At 43.0% G+C, this 17567-nt stretch overlaps 1 protein-coding gene across 4 annotated transcripts; it reads left to right on the plus strand.

Annotated features, from left to right (window-relative positions):
- The first annotated feature begins 2264 nt into the window (after positions 1-2264).
- Positions 2265-5656, plus strand: LOC115813597 (tripartite motif-containing protein 16-like). Of its 4 annotated transcripts, none has more exons than XM_030776096.1 (6): positions 2265-2852; positions 3303-3398; positions 3513-3746; positions 3972-4149; positions 4235-4294; positions 5106-5656. In XM_030776096.1, the coding sequence occupies exons 1-6, from the start codon at positions 2265-2267 to the stop codon at positions 5654-5656; spliced, it is 1707 nt and encodes a 568-aa protein (XP_030631956.1). The 4 variants fall into 4 exon arrangements, with proteins under 4 accessions (XP_030631956.1, XP_030631955.1, XP_030631957.1 ...); XM_030776095.1 differs by having other exon boundaries at positions 3972-4131; positions 4172-4294; XM_030776097.1 differs by having other exon boundaries at positions 3972-4131.
- The last annotated feature ends 11911 nt before the right edge of the window (positions 5657-17567 follow it).

Consider the following 17567-nt stretch of genomic DNA (forward strand, 5'->3'; position numbering starts at 1 on the left):
ACGAGGTCCAGCTGGTTGCTAGCCTTGTGTGTTGCAGGAGACTCCGCTAGGGTGAAGCCAAGGGACTAGAGGAGGGGGAGGAGGCCTGCAGACTGAATAGAATTCAGCGGAAATCTGAAGTCCCCAAGCAGCAGGATGGGAGCGCCATCCTCAGGGAAGGAAGGACGAAAACAGCTTTTCTGTAAATGTACACACCTAAGAAGGTTAAATAAATAAGTACTGTGGCATCTTAGTTTGTTTTCAGGCTTACTTTGTTGAATATATCAAGAGTGTAAGCCTCAGCGTTATCTGCTTGCCATAAGGCAGTAATGGAAACTTTTCATGACAGACTAACAAGCCCTTAACAGGCTTATTATCTACAAATGCTTCCTTCAGTGATATTCATATTGATTGTGAGGCACAATGAGCAGCGCATCATGCATGTGTATGTTGCAAAAGTGTGTGGAAACATCACCTGAAAGGAAAGCTCACAGAACGCAGACCTTGGTTTCATGAGCCCTTGTCAAAGCAACACTACTTGGATGTGGGCACATCCTACACTAGATCCTGGATCTCCAAGAGGACCAGTAGGAACTCCAACATCCAGAAGAACAACAACCAACTCAAGATGGTGTAGTGATCAGAGAGCATAATGTCTATGATGTCAATTTCATACTGCTCTGAACAGCCTCACAGATTTTCATGTGACAGAGAGGTTTAGAGTTACAGCTGTACAAAACTGGAACTACGGGAAATAAAGAGGTTCAACCACATTCTTATGATGATACAGTGACTTAGTTATTCCAGGTGAACTGAGCTGATCTCAGCTGTCCGTGTTATGTTACAGCAGGTGTTGACAACCTTTTTTGTGCTGCATGCCAGCTTCGAGTTTTTTACCAAACATGACTAGGTCTAGTGCCATGCCATATTTGCAAATAATAGCCTTATGCCACATAGCATGGAAATTGCTAGACACAGTAGACTACACAGCGTAGGTAAATAAATTCATGTCTCCTGAGCTGCTGATGTGATCTAAGGAACTTACGGGGTGGCTTTGAGCTGAACACAAGCCTCCGTGTAGACAGTATCTATCTAGTCTGATTCTTCAGTAACAAAGATTTCATGTGTGGGAAGACCTGCTCATACATATCAATATGGAGGTAGATATGGAGAGGCTGATAGCATTGCCAATGCAAGTTTCTTCAGTCAAATTTCTCTGGGAACACTGTGAAACATGCAAGTATCGTATCTGTAGGTAATGTTCACAGCTCTCAAAGCTTTGGACATCCACAGTGAACAGCTCTGAAAGTCCCCAGGAATGCCTATCCATTCTAAACCTGACAAGTCCATGTCCTTCACTTTAAATCTGTCTGGATATATGAGAAAAGAAAACACTAGTCCTCCCAGAAGCCTCTAACACCCTAACATACATAGCAGTGATAAACATGCTGACTGATTGACGGGTTTGTCCAGCTCCAGGCATGCAGACCTTGAGCTCATTCAGGTGTGCTACGATATCTTTTCAAAAACATCAATTTCTCAAGCCACCCCATGGCCTCCACCTTCGGGATGTGTTGATGCTGGTCCATCACGACACGGCAGGTTCTGACTCCATCGATGGCAGTTCACTCTCAAACACTTTCTCAGAACTCAGCCATCTAACATTGCTGGGAATTGGGATGTCTTTGTTTGCACTTTCCATCTTCTCAAGCAGTGTTTGGACGTGCCCATGTGTCAAGGCAGGGCAAGCTCATAGAAATTTAACAATTTTCACCACTGCTTACATTAGAGAATACGGATCCAGGATTAAAATCCCTGCCTGATGTATGATGCAGTGAAATTTTAGAAGGGGGTGGCCAGTTTGGTCTTCAAATACTTTGACAAATCCTTTCTGCTTTCTTACCATCGCAAGGGGCAACATCAAAGGTGATAGGAAACATTTTCCTGAACATCAACTCCAATACTTTCAAAATGTTCAATAAGCATTTTTGCCACACTCTCACCTTTTATGGTCCCATGCATGGGTTTAAAACTCTTTCATTTTCGCTCTCTCTCTCTCTCATACTCACTCTTCTTATCTGATTCTCTTCCATTATTACATCAGATGTGAAAGTATTTCTGACCAATGTTTTTGCGACAAACTTGTTTTACACACTCTGATTACAGAGAAATCCCCTCCTACTGTCGGGAATAAAGTAGAGAGATTGATCAGAGCCTCTCCTTTGTGCATTTGGAGTCGTGTGTTCACTGTAGGAGTATGTATCTGTGTGCTTGTTTTTAACAAAATGGCAGAGACCAGTATTCCTGTGTGTGAGGACCAGTTCATGTGTCCAGTCTGTCTGGATCTCCTTAAGGATCCCGTGGCTATCCCCTGTGGACACAGTTACTGTATGGACTGTATTAAGGGCTGCTGGGATCAGGATGATCAGAAGGGAGTCTACAGCTGCCCCCAGTGCAGAGAGATCTTCAGACCAAGACCTGCTCTACGTAAAAACACTATGCTGGCTGAATTAGTGGCAAAACTGAACAGGACAGGAGGGCAAGCTACTCCTGTTGTGCGTTCAGTAGAACCCGAGGATGTGGTTTGTGATTCCTGTATCGGAAAGAAAGAGAAAGCTCTCAAGACCTGTCTGACATGCCTGGCATCGTACTGTGAGACTCATGTCCAGCCTCACTTTGAATCCCTGGCCTTCCAGAAACATACGCTCGTCAAAGCCACTACACCACTGAAGGACCAGATTTGCTCCACTCACAACAAAGCGATAGAGCTTTGGTGTCAAACTGACCAGAAATTCTTGTGTTATATATGTATGGTGGACGAACACAATGGCCATAAAATAGTATCAGTCGCAGCAGAGAGGGCCGAGAGACAGGTATGTGCAAAAAGTGGCTGAATCATTTCAACAGCTGATGACTTTTTTCTTTTGGTGAAAAGGGCTGAACTTGTCACACTGAGGTGGAACCAAGGGATCTCAGGACAGTTTTCTGTAGAAATTAGTTTACCTGACTGATGTACGTGAGTCTCTCGCTCTCTGTAGTGGTTTAATACTGTGATGCTTAATTAGATTATTGGTTGATGCTTAATTAGATTATTGGTTGAGTCTTTTAGTGAAGAGAGGTGACTCTAACTCATTCAGATCCATGCTAACAGGCCACTTTACCCAAAAAATGACTCTAGGGTGCCACACTGTGGCCAACCCTGTGCTACAACATCTGATCAGACATTTCTCCTCACATCAGCATGTTCACTGTCTGTGTTCACCCAGTCTTAAAATTAGACAACAGAGTTAAATAATTTCATATTGCATTACATTCACACACAGAGACATGTGGGGGAAACTCGGAGGAAATCCCAACAGAGAATCAAAGAGAGAGAGAAAAAGCTACAGGAGCTGAGACAGGCGGTGGCCTCCGTCAGGGTGAGTGTGGAGCAAAGGAGAGGCCTAAGTGAGAGCTGAGTGAAATGTATGATTGTAATCGACCCCTCCCCTCTGTATGTGTGTGTGTGTGTGTGTGTGTGTGTGATCTAACAGCGCTCTGCACAGGCAGCAGTGGAGGACAGTGAGAGGATCTTCACCGAGCTGATCCGCTCCATTGAGAAAAGGCGTCGTGAGATGACAGAGCTGATCAGAGATCAGGAGAAGAGTGAATTGAGTCGGGCTGAAGGAGTCCTGGAGCGACTGGAGCAAGAGATTGTTGATCTGAGGAGGAGAGACACTGAGCTGGAGCAGCTTTCACACACAGAGGATCACATCCATTTCCTCAAGGTAACAGTGGAGGACAAAGTGTTCTCCAAAACAACACTGTTTGGTTTCAGCTCAGTAAAATGAGTGGTAGCTGTGTAAAGCTTTATCTCTCTGTATCAGGACAAAACATATTTATCATATGACACTACAGCTCTTAACTCAACATCTATCCATATTTATACATGAATATCCACCTGGATGTGTGTTTGTGTTGGTGTGTGTGTGTGTGTGTGTGTGTGTGTGCAGACATTTTCTTCTGTCTGTGCCTCTCCTGGATCTGAGGACTTTCCCTGCATCACTGTTAGTCCACACCTCTCATTCGAGGATGTCGGAAGATCTATCTCTCAGCTGAAAGAGCGGCTGGAAAGTTTCTGTAAGGAGGAGTTTGGAAGACTTTCCACCAAAGGTTGGGGAATTTCTGAAAGTGTTACTGAAACATTGTAAAGAACATTTTATTTCATATCATTCCATTGTGAATGGATTACTTATAAGTCCTTTTGTTTTCACAGTAACAAGCATCAAGGTCATTCCTCCGCCTGAATCCAAGACAAGGGAAGACTTTTTACAATGTGAGTTCTATCATGTGTCTCACACACACATACAGACTCAGAAAGAAGTAGAGAGACAGGCAGATAGAGTAAGACAGAGCTCAGAGGGACTCAGAAACAAAATCAGGGCTGGAAAGAAAGAAAGAAAGAAAGAAAGAAAGAAAGAAAGAAAGAAAGAAAGAAAGAAAGAAAGAAAGAAAGAAAGAAAGAAAGAAGTGAGTATGAAAGTCAACATCAGTGACATCACGTTTAGTACTGAATGACGTCTTTTAAGGATATATGACCGGCGATTAGCTTTCAAAGACGCAGAAAGAAAGAGAAAGAGAGACAGAGAGAGTTTTAAAGTAAGCTGAATATTGCATTTCATTGGTGCTGTTCTATTAATGTCACTGTAATGCTTGATTTCAGACTTTAATTAACATTTTAACGTCCTGATTATTTACAATTTACAGTTAACAATTTGGTATTTGGCAGGCGCTTTTAGCCAAAGCGACTTACAATCAGTGCATCAGTCGGATTCCTAATACCTCATAAGCAGAGATCACAATAAGACTGAGCGTCAGTTTACCCCTTCGAATTGCTCTGCTGGAATACTTTGACAAACATAGATACAAGACAAGGTTTTTTTTTTGTTTGTTTGTTTTTTTTATGTAAGGAAGGGAGGTTAGGCAGTAATCCAATGGTAATCCATCACTAGACTAAATCTTTGTGTGAAAATAAGGTTTTGTATGTGATGAATGAAAAATGAATGAGAATCTATATTTAAATTAAAAGTAACTGACTTTAATACATTCAGCTCTTTTTTTTTTTTTTTATTCCTCAACTCCACCAGATTCCTGTGATCTCACACTGGATCCCAACACAGTAAATAAGTACCTTTGTCTGTCTGAGGGGAACAGAATGGTGACACACAGTAAAAAAGCCCGGTCATACGATCATCACCCGGACAGATTTGATTATTATGTGGCGGTGCTGTGTAGAGAGAGTGTGTCTACACGCTCTTACTGGGAGGTTGAGTGGAGTCGAAACTGGAAGGATGAAGAGGATGGGTTATATGTGGCAGTATCATATAAAGGCTTGGGTAGGAAGGGAGGGAGTAATGAATGTAGGTTTGGATATAATGATCAGTCCTGGACCTTGGTCCGCTCTGTCTCAAGCTACTCATTCATACACAATAGTAAAGTGACTAAACTTCCTACACTTCCCAGTTCCTCCAGAATAGGAGTGTATGTGGACCACAGGGCAGGAATTCTGTCCTTCTACGAGGTGTCTGACACAATGACCCTCCTCCACAGAGTCCACACCACATTCACTCAGCACCTCTATCCTGGGTTTAGCGTCTGGGGAGGATCAAATGTCAGGTTATGTCACCATCCAAAATGAATAAAAACAGAAACTAGAATACAGATATGATCATAATATCAAATAACTGTTTAGTATTTTCAGATGACAAACATGATGTAGTTCATTATGGATGGAGGTGGTAGTGAAGGAGTGCTGTTATTGTAGCTGAGATTAGTCTAATGATCATCCTCTGATTCTTCTCTACATGTTTTCTGGTGAGATCTCTGAAGTGCTGGCTGGGAGGTTTCTCTTACAGACTGTGTTGATTTTGTCCTGAGTAAATCACTTTGTGAATCTTAATGTGAACCCATTAATGAGAGTTTACATTTGAATCAGAGACAGGGGGTTTTGTACTGACCAGTAAAATCATCATACTTTATTTGTGGTTTAGTTCTGCTGGAGAACATTTTCTTATTGAAAGAAAATTCAATAAAACATCACAACTACCAATATGACAGTGTGTGTATGTTATCAAAACTAGATTTGCTCTCTCTCTCTCTGTCTCTCTCTTTCACACACACACACACACACACACAAACAACTGTAACCTCCGCACCCCTGTCTCTCACTCTCTTTCATAAACAAACACATTTGTAGAATCATAGCAGATACACAGACTCTCTCTTTCTCTCTCTCTCGCTCTCTAAAACACACACACACACACACACACACACACACACACAGATGAATGTACAAACGAGATCCATGCTTAATTTTTCACACACAGGCAGAAATACTAACCACCAGAGGCTGGTCAGTGACAAAGTGTAAGAGACAGATGAGTATGGTGGGAACTCTACTGGGTCAGTGACTGTAAGCATTTTCACAGCACGTTTAATATTAGGTTAGGAACAAGAAGAACCGAAATTTATAATTAGTACTAAGAGTGGCTGTGTAAGGATCTAGAAAAACATGTAAATTGAAAGGTATGGGAGGTAATGAAGAACTGGAGAAATTCCCAGCTCAGAAAAAAAAAAAAACTAAATGGTAAATTGCATGGCTTTGACCACCTACGTTTTAAGATAATGATGTTTATCAATAATCAGTATTGGAACCAAGAAGCTAAAAGTTGGCTAAGTGTGGAAGTGAATAAGCATGCCTTGAGGTGCAAGGGGCCTGGTGGCTATGTGGACTGTGTTGGGGGAATTGTGGGAGAGACTCCCAGGTCTGGGCCAGATAAGACCGAGTCCCTTCTCCACACTCAGTGCTCTACTCCCTATACTAAGTTCTTCTCTTTTAAAAAATAAAGTCTAAGTTTCAAAAAGCAGTCAAAGTCTTCAGGAGTCTGATGCAGTGTAAGTTTATTGCATTCAACAGTGAATCAAAATACAACAAACTGAGTCAGGTCCCAGGGAGTGACTAAATATAATACAGAAACTCATGCACTTATATCTGGAATTTTTACCTGCATGCTAAATCTAAGTAACCAATAAACGCATAATACGGTTGTATGGTAACACCCCTTACATCATCGGTATTTTGCATTGTCCAACCCATTTGCTTCCAGAAATTTCCCCAGATTTTCCCAAAATTCGTTATTCCATACGCCATTATTTCCGGAGTGTCCTTATTTGGTTAAATAAAAAATAATATTCAACCGTGTCCTCAGTTTACCTCGAGTACCCATCCGTTTCCCCAATTTCACCCCAGACACTTTACCCTTAATGCAGGTGTTAATTATCAGGCGTTGGGCTAGCTCATGCGAACCGGATGCTGAAGCAGCTGCATCCCAACCATTGCTTATGTTTTCTTATCACTATCTTAGATTTTACCCTTTTTACTTTGCCTTCATGTTTTGCTACCCTTGCATTTTCCCTTTTTTGTACGCCGAGGCCTTCTTCTGTTAACTTTCAACTTACAGAGGCCTTCTCCCATCTTAGAGGCCTTCTCTCATCTTAGAGGCCTTCTCATTTTTCCAACATTCCCCCCTTTGTGACTTTTAAGTCACATCTTACCTGTGATATTTGTCATACAACGCATACATAGTCCATTATAGTTCGTTACACAAAAAGTAAAATGAATTGTTATATAATGCAGCTCTGTCCCTTCTTTCTGTTGACCATAATCGTCCCGCTCCGGCAGCAAGACGCTGTCCAGGGAACTTAAGTGATCACCTAAGCGGTGACTATCACTTGGAGGATTACAATCAGCAGAAATAACACGAAGTGGAAAACATCCCCTCCCTTTTATCTGGGAGTGGGTAAAAGCCACTCTGTGTTTCTATCCCTAGCATATGAGTTAACTATTTACATTGTAAACAGAGACCCTTTTCGGCAACGGCCAGATTCTCGGTGACAATTCTGGCTCTCTGAGCGTATACAAACTATGATTAGTCAATTAAAATGTTTAACAACGATTACAGGGACCCGGCTCAAATGTCAATTAAACAGTTAACAAACAGACATCATATGTGATGTTTTGGTTCTCTTCAACCCAGATACTTTGCGTATCGTAGAGGGTCATCACTGTGGAGAGGTTACTAGCACTTACGACGCACAGTGATGTGGATCTTCTCCCTCGATGACTCATTTTCCTCGTTGTTATTGTTTTCTGAATGGGATAGGGGAATCTCATTCTGTCTGGGACTTGACCGAATGAGATCACTTCAGCCAAGATATGGCATGACCATTACTCCATGTCTTCTTCCTTGACGGCTGTGGGTATTGCCAATACCACCATATCTGGTCCTCCACATCTGGGTTCATTCTGCTTTCTTTTTGAACACCTTTATGTACGCCCATTCACCAGGCTGAATTCTCTGCAGATCTTCTGGAATATCTCTCCACCTTCCTCCTGTGGCACCTTTTACCTATCAAAACATAACTTTGTGTATGACAGTTAAATGTCTCGTATAGCTGGTCAATTCTCTTTCCAGTTGCTCAAGCGGCAGACCTTGATAGGGCCCTCTGAGGTAAAGCACAAGCATGGGTCGACCTGTAAGCATTTCATGCGGTGTTAGATGCGTTTGGTTAGTTTGCATTCTCGTTGCTCATTAATGCCAAAGGTAGTGCTTCTACCCAATTCATTTTACCATCTGCACATATTTTAGCTATTTTCGCTTTCAAACTGCCATTTGCTTTTTCCACCATGCCCTGCGATCGGGGGTGGTAAACACACCCAAATTTCTGCCGTATCCCCAAAGCCTTAGTAACCTTTGTCATCATTTCAGCCACCAAATGCGGCCCATTATCTGAACTAATCTTATCTGGAATCCCAAACCTTGGAAACACCTCTTTACACAAAAATTTTGCTACTGAACTAGCATCTGGACCTTTAGTGGGTGTTGCTTCAGTCCATCTACTAAACCTGTCTATCACAACTAACACATACCTTTTGCCCTGAATCCTCTCTATCATGTCTATATAATCAATCATGAGATGTCTAAATGGGCCATCTGGTGGCGGAATGTGCCCTTTCGGGGCTGAAAATGCTTTTCTGTTATTATACTGTGCACACACTTCGCAATCATGTAAAACACGATCCACCATTTCTGTTAAGTAAGGCGACCACCAAACCTTTTGGATGCGTCTAATAACTTCCCCCCTTGCGCAATGGTCTTGACCATGCGCATCATGAATTAGTGTGTAAACAAGTGATGCCTGTGGGTGTGGTCTGCATTAATACAGGACTGGCATATCCCCTTTCTCAGCCACATACAAATGAAATGGTTTGCTATAATCAGGGGAACCTAGGGCTGGAGCTGTTTGCAGTTAGGAGTAGAAAGGCAGCTCCGGCCTCAGCTGTCCACTGTAATGGGGCAGCGCTATTTACTTGGCCCGCTGCTTTAATTAAGGCCCGTAATGGAGCCACCTTAAAGGCATAATCACAAATCCACTGCCTGCTGTATCCAACCATGCCCAGAAAGGAGAGCATTTGCCCCACCGTCTGCGGTTGGGGTGCTTTGGTAATAGCCTCTATCTGTGAGGGTGCAATACACCTCTTATCCCCACATAACTTTCTCCCCAAATATTCCACTTCTTGTTTACATAGTTGCAGCTTATCCTTACTTACCTTGTGACCCCCCTTAGCTAATGCCTGCAACACTGCTACTGTGTCTTTTTCACATTGCTCTTTGGTGAAACTACAAATTAACAAGTCATCCACATATTGAATTAGAGTACTGTCAATGCTTACATGCTGCAAATCCTCAGAAAGCACTCTGTTAAAAACAGTTGGACTATCACAAAAACCCTGTGGCATCCTAGTATAAGTATACTGCTGACTCTGATAAGTAAATGCAAAAAGATATTGTGACTCTGGATGCAGTGGTATGCTAAAAAATGCCGAACATAAATCAATCGCTGTGTACCACTGAGTACCTGGTGGAATGTTTGACAATAATGTGTGAGGGTCTGGTACAATGGGGGTCTCTGCGTCCACAATGGCATTAATTGCCCTTAGATCATGTACTAATCTATAATCATTCGAGTGCGGTTTCTTAATAGGAAAAATTGGTGTGTTACATATACTGTTAGTTTTGACCAGGACTCCTGCCTGTACCAGGCCCTCAATGGTAGGCCTAATGCCTTCTATAGCCTGTGATGTAAGTGGATATTGCCTTTTATATGGTAAGTTTATCCCTGGTTTTAGCTTTATTTCTACTGGCTTTGCAGACTTAACCAGGCCTACGTCAGTCTTGTGCTTTGTCCATAGGCCATCTGGTACCTGCTGTAGCAATGTCTCCTGCTCTGCTGTGAGTGACATCTGTGTTATTATTCTCTTTTCTAGCAACAGCCTTTCAGCTATACTCTGGTCATGTGTCTTACTTGATATTCTAATGTACTGCTTGTCTGGTGAGATGTGAATTAGTGGATTATCAGTCAGAAGCCCACTCCTGCACTTGTAATGCTTTTTTAATCATTGGTCCCAGTTCATGTGACTCGTGTCCCTCAGCAATCATTAGTGTTACGTGGGGTACTGAACCCTGAACCTGAAACCATTGCTGGAACTGTGCTGGCAGTGTCACAGCTGCTGCTGCTCCTTGAGGTCCTACATGAATGTCCTCACCTGTAATGTAAGGTCGTAGTCCATTGACATCCTCATTCCAGCGCTCTTCATATTCTCTATCTGTTTGTTCCCCGTCAAACTTCATTATACAATGAAGCGGTACTCTTGGATCATTTGCCTTTTCTAATTGGGCTTGCACCCAAGGTCTCCACAGCTTCCATTGTTGACGTAATGCTGAATCTTGAGGTATTATTCGTAACCAATATGCTACTGGGTGATCCATCCGTTGTTCTCCTATATTAGACATGGACATCATGGAGCTTACGATTTCCTCTGGAAAATCTACATGAACTCCATCTTGTTTGCACAATATTTTAGCCTTCAATGAGCACAAGATGTCCCTTCCCAAAAGGTTGGCGGGTGTGCTGGCTGAATAAAGTAATGGTGCAATGATTACTTTTCCGTTAATCATCATTGGAACGGGCTCAGTTAATGGTATAACTTGTGGTTTCCCAGAGAAGCCGACTGTTTTTACAGATGTCTTAGAGAGGGGGAGATATGAGCCTTCTTTTCCAATACATGAATGTGTTGCACCTGTATCCACCATAAATACGTGCTCCTGTTGACCAGTGTTTACTGGTATGGTGGGTTGTTCCGTAGGATGCTTTGAAATGGCTGGTAGTATCGACTCCCCCCCAGGCTTCTCTGGGCCCCCCTAATATGACCACTCTGCAGCAGGGCCTGTCCATGGGTTGGTTGGACATTCCCTACGTCTGTGTCCTACTTGATTACATCCCCAGCAGACTTCACTAGCTTGCTGGCCTGTTCCTGTTGGTTGCCATTGAGCTACTTGTGGTGGCCCTTGTTGTGTCTGCCAGGTCTGAGCTTGTTGTGGCCCTTGTTGTGGATTTTGCTGATAATATCCATTATTTTGTGAGGCAACACCGCCTGGCGCCTGTGAGGGTCTGCCTCCTGCCGCTGCCGTCCTCTGTGGAGGCATTCGTCGTCTTCCCCGACCTCCATTAGGCCTTTGTCCATAACCTGACACAAATACCTGCACCGGAGCAGCAGGTATGGTTGTCAATGGGACCGTCGGTTGATGGACTTGTGGCAGTGACGGCTGTTGTATTTGTGGTGGTGGTTGTATTTGTGGTGGCGGCACTGGCGGTTGCGGAGCAGATGTCACCTGTGTCACCACTGGAGCTTGAATCTTTTCTTCTTTCTTTTTATTTTTTACATTCTTTACAAGCTCTCCTACCTGCAGCTGTGTCAGTTTGTTAGTCAGCTGCCTGGCTTCTTCTTCTTGTTTCCTCTGCTCCTTCCTGTATTGTTCCACATGATGAATTATGTGTTCTGAAAACACTGGCCATCTCATCTTCATCAACCCTAACACATCCTCCAGTTTCTGCTGGACTTGAGATGGCATACTCTTTTTGACCATCATTTTGAACAAACTCTCAGTAGTAGCATTTGCATTCCATGGGCTTCCTGTCTCTTCTTTCCATTTTCACTGGAAGTTGTGTAAAAATCTTAATGGGTTTTCATCATCCTTTAGCCTCTCTTCCTCCAGCTTTGAGGGATCCATTTTTTCAGGATATTGTTTTCTCATAGCTGCCCAAATAGCTGTTCTGTAGAGATTAAAGCTCAGGTGGTCTGAGCTGTTACTTCTGGTGACCAATGGCACCTCTGCTTCTGCAAATATATCGTTAGTTATCTGTTTACCAGCTGTATACATCAACAGGGCTTTAATGTCACCTAAGGCCAACTTTGATCCTCCCGTGTTCTCTTCTAGGGCTGTTATCCATTTGCTTGCTCCTTCAGTTAGTGGGGGCAGTTTATTGGCCAATGTCTGCATATCCATGAATGACCAGGGTACATAATGTTCTCCATCTCTTTTGACAATCAGTGGATACATGTCACCTGACCTCTGTTCTTCCATTCGCTCGTCACATCGCGGCCTCATGTGTCCTCCACTGACTATCAGTCCACTTCTTAATGTCATTCCTTCCCCTAAACTCAGGCTACAGTTGTCCTGATCACGTGGACTGATCCGCTCCTCTGTCTGTTCAGTCATTTTGCGCAGCTCTTCCTGCAGCGGTGGCTGTCTCCTATTTCTTGCTTCTTCCCTCTTACAGGCCTCTTCCAAGTTTTCTATATGCACTTTTCCAGTGATAATTCTCTCTGTGAATTTTGGCCTTTTTCCGGCGTTGATGTATTTCCCATCCCATAACTGCTTCCATGCATGTGTCTCTTTGCTATTTCTTCAGCAAACTCTGCCTCGCGTGCAGGTGCGAACTCAACATTTTCATTATCCAATAATGGCGACCTCACTTCAGACCGGGGCTCCTCTATGTCGGTCCTTCCTGATTGCTCTTCCCCATATCCACCAGTGAGAGGCGGTGTATCTTCCCATTGACTGGCTTCCTCCTCCTCTCCACTGCTCCACTGGATGAGTTGATCTGTGCCTGCAGGGGCTTGTGTGTATTTTGGCCTGCCCTGTTGTGATATCTGAGGCTGTGTATGTGTGCCTGTGTGTGTGTGTGTGTGTGTGTGGGTGTGGGTGTGGGTGTGTGTGCGCACCCTCCCAGGTGTGAGTATGTCAGCTGAGTGTCCCTTAAATCTAACTGTTCCGGTTATGGGACCTATCTCTATCTCTCCCTCAAGCTTTCCCTCTTCCTGTGTCTGCATAGGCAATATTGGATACATTCCAGAGTGAAAGGATTTTTTACCATCACGATAAGGTGGGGGTGTTATTGGCCATGTTGGTGCTGTGGGCCCTAACTGAATCTCTGTTGCTCTTTCTTTCTCCTCACTCACAACCTTTTTGTCCATATTTGGAACCTCTTTGACTGTGCCAAGTGTCCCTTTTACCCCTTTACCACTTTTAGCACGCATCTTCATTCCTTCCCCCATAAACCACGCCAGCACCTCCCTCTCTTTGTGTCTTTTGCCAACCCTCTTATCACTAGTGTCTTGGGCCTTGTGGTGTTTTATGTTTACCTCTACTTCTAAACATTTTGACACATCAAATGTACCCTCAATCGGCCACTGCAGTTTACCACTCGTTCTTTTATTCCACTTTTTCATGCATCTTAGAATCTGATTTTTGTGATGTGGATGTTTCTTAATTATAATTTCTCTTGGCATAATTATTTCTTTTGCACCCAGCATTATGTCCATTAATTTTCCTTTTTTCCTTTTTTCCCCAAATACTCAGATACCCTTATATGAACCTCTATATATTTCTAATCTTGACCTACGCAACAACCTTCCTCACAATTTTAGGTTTTGTTTTTCAGTTAACACCAAAACTAATGCTCTACCTCTCGGAGCCGCCTGGACCAGCTGCAGATCTAGTTATATTAGTCCTTGATTCTATTTCCCACCCGACTCTATGTGGATCACTAGCTATCTACAATCTAAGATCGATCAATTAGAAATTTTCTGGTACCCCCAAAAAATTATTTTAGCAGTAGGGCCACCGTGCTGTCTGGATTTTTATTTTTATTTTTTTAACAAAGCCTCTCTATCTTCAGCTACAAAGCGCTTGCCTCCTTCAGCCTCCACTACGTCACAGCTCATTCAATGTCTGGGAACTCTGCCTGCTCCTGTCTTAAATCTTCCTCCTTAGTAAGTTGCTGTCACTTCAGACTGATAAGCTGCTCATCCTGCCTGTACACAACTTCAGCTGAATCTTATATTTCACTCTTCAAACAACTCAAAAAATTAGTATCCCCAGCGTCTTTATATCATGTTCTTTTTATATTCAATTATCCAAATAAGTGCGGCAACCCACAACAGCATGAAGGCAATCACAAACAAAGACAAAAATACTTTAGTGCCGTTATACGTATATTGCTTTATTTTTATTAATTCTTCATCATTTACATTATACATATGTGGCAAGGGAAACAACAATTCTCAGTATTTTCTTTGTCCACTCATCCGTTTACTCTTTAATGCATGCACATGAGCACGTGTCAACTCGAAACCGATTTCTAAACATTTTTTACATTTTTGTGCCCTAGGATGCCAAAAACTTACTGCATGCTTTTTACGACAGAACTTACATCTTACGCTCTTATTTGCCGTATGGATATCGTTATGTGGCACCTGACAAAATGGATCTAACACAAACCCCCTTGGATAATAATTATACAAGGCTGTCAATTCCCTTTCTGCTGCCGTTCCCAACGTGCTCCAAATAAACAAATCTCCTACATATACTTTCACTATTGTTATCCACTCATTTCTCCATTTTAATCCTATACCCACATGCTGTAATGCTGGTATTAAGCCTCTAACTGCTGCTTTCATTAAAGTGAACGTTAATTCTCCTACCCTATAACTCTCCTCCGCAGTTACCAATACGCGCAAGTCTGATTTTACAATCAGCTCTGACCTGCCTGTCCCAACCTCCTCAATCACCCACTGTCTCCACTTTCTTATCACAAATGACTCACTTTCCTCCCACTCTGTCATGTAATCTAACAACTTACCACTTACTCTCTACAACTTTCTACAACTTTCCCAGCAAATACACTGTGCATATGTGTGATAATGTATATCCCCACAATGCGGACACGCCGTTGCTTTAGCCGGTCCCTCGTATTTAGGCAGATAGTAGTGTGCGTATTCTTTCCGACAGTGCAGACACCTAGCAATACTTATCCAAGCCTCACCCCCCCTCGGTTCCTGGACAGCTGTACTCTCTATATCAACAGACCGTGTTTGTGGGTAATGTGCCTCTAACAACCTCAATTCTTTCTCTGCTATTCTTCCATGCGTACTCCAAATTACATAATCCCCAACATAAACCTTTACTATTTCTATGACTCTGTAATCTGTACTCCATTCATTATTTATATCTTGTGAAACTGGCCAGATTGCTTTTAACTTTACTCTAAATGTATACCTTTGTTTGATGATCTTAATATTATTTACAACAATACTCTCCTCCTGATCACACCTTATTAGACATGTTTTTGTACAAAAAGTTATACATGGTACCCCCGTGCTCCCTGCTTTTTCATATATCCATTCTCTTAATTTATTCAGCACATAAGACTCGTTTTCCATTCAATCATACAATTGCCGGCACATTCACACTCACTCACTCCCACAAGGTCACCGTCCTATAAACCTCTTAGCAGCAGCTAGACTGCCGTCCCTCACGGGCCCCTTAGCAAGTCTAGTTTTAACAGACAAACACACAAATGCTGCCGTCCCGTAGGCCCCTTAGCAGCAGCTAGATTGCCGTCCCTTACGGGCCCCTTAGCAAATCTAGACTTGACACACAAATACTGCCGTCCCGTAGGCCCCTTAGCAGCAGCTAGATTGCCGTCCCTCACGGGCCCCTTAGCAAATCTAGACTTGACACACAAATACTGCCGTCCCGTAGGCCCCTTAGCAGCAGCTAGATTGCCGTCCCTCACGGGCCCCTTAGCAAATCTAGACTTGACAAACAAATACTGCCGTCCCGTAGGCCCCTTAGCAGCAGCTAGATTGCCGTCCCTCACAGGCCCCTTAGCAAATCTAGACTTGACAAACAAACACACAAATACTGCCGTCCCGTAGGCCCCTTAGCAGCAGCTAGATTGCCGTCCCTCACGGGCCCCTTAGCAAATCTAGACTTGACAATCAAACACACAAATGCTGCCGTCCCGTAGGCCCCTTAGCAGCAGCTAGACTGCCGTCCCTCACGGGCCCCTTAGCAAGTCTAGGCTTGTATTTTAATATGTACACTCTTATGTATTCTAATAAGTATAATTATTAAATCAAAAGCAGTACTCACAGTGCTGTGTTATTATTATCAGCAGACAAAAAATGTCTTTGTTAGTCTCACGCACTCATACTCATCCACACATTTCACTGCATCAGACTCTTTTTTCCAATTTAGGTTCTTTAGAGGAGGGGCTAGTTCATGCCTTGGCCTGGGCGAACCCCCTGCCTTAGATTTCGACAACTAAAATGCAGATTTCTGTTAAAAAGGCTCTGCTTACCTTTGTTATGTGGCCACTGTCGATTCAAAGAGCAGGCCCGTCCAAGCGGTCGGCTTCCCCGTGCCCCTCCTGGCTGCGGCTCGCCAATTAATGTGGGAGAGACTCCCAGGTCTGGGCCAGATAAGACCGAGTCCCTTCTCCACACTCAGTGCTCTACTCCCTATACTAAGTTCTTCTCTTTTAAAAAATAAAGTCTAAGTTTCAAAAAGCAGTCAAAGTCTTCAGGAGTCCGATGCAGTGTAAGTTTATTGCATTCAACAGTGAATCAAAATACAACAAACTGAGTCAGGTCCCAGGGAGTGACTAAATATAATACAGAAACTCATGCACTTATATCTGGAATTTTTACCTGCATGCTAAATCTAAGTAACCAATAAACGCATAATACGGTTGTATGGTAACACCCCTTACATCATCGGTATTTTGCATTGTCCAACCCATTTGCTTCCAGAAATTTCCCCAGATTTTCCCAAAATTCGTTATTCCATACGCCATTATTTCCGGAGTGTCCTTATTTGGTTAAATAAAAAATAATATTCAACCGTGTCCTCAGTTTACCTCGAGTACCCATCCGTTTCCCCAATTTCACCCCAGACACTTTACCCTTAATGCAGGTGTTAATTATCAGGCGTTGGGCTAGCTCATGCGAACCGGATGCTGAAGCAGCTGCATCCCAACCATTGCTTATGTTTTCTTATCACTATCTTAGATTTTACCCTTTTTACTTTGCCTTCATGTTTTGCTATCCTTGCATTTTCCCTTTTTTGTACGCCGAGGCTTTCTTCTGTTAACTTTCAACTTACAGAGGCCTTCTCCCATCTTAGAGGCCTTCTCTCATCTTAGAGGCCTTCTCTCATCTTAGAGGCCTTCTCATTTTTCCAACAGAATCAACAGCTTTGCTGTCCTATCAAGAGGAACAACATCTGAAAATAGATAGATGATAGCACAAGATCAATGGACGGAACAAGATTCATGCATTTCACCTCTGAAGTTCACCCAGT

This window comes from Chanos chanos, chromosome 6, assembly GCF_902362185.1.
Source record: "Chanos chanos chromosome 6, fChaCha1.1, whole genome shotgun sequence".
Taxonomy (NCBI): Eukaryota; Metazoa; Chordata; class Actinopteri; order Gonorynchiformes; family Chanidae; genus Chanos; species Chanos chanos.

Coding starts and splice junctions, on each gene's coding strand:
- LOC115813597 (XM_030776095.1), top strand. CDS start 2,265: ATGGCAGAGACCAGTATTCCTGTGTGTGAGGACCAGTTCATGTGTCCA. Junction 3,399..3,512: donor AGGCGGTGGCCTCCGTCAGG/GTGAGTGTGGAG, acceptor GTGATCTAACAG/CGCTCTGCACAGGCAGCAGT. Junction 3,747..3,971: donor ATCACATCCATTTCCTCAAG/GTAACAGTGGAG, acceptor GTGTGTGTGCAG/ACATTTTCTTCTGTCTGTGC.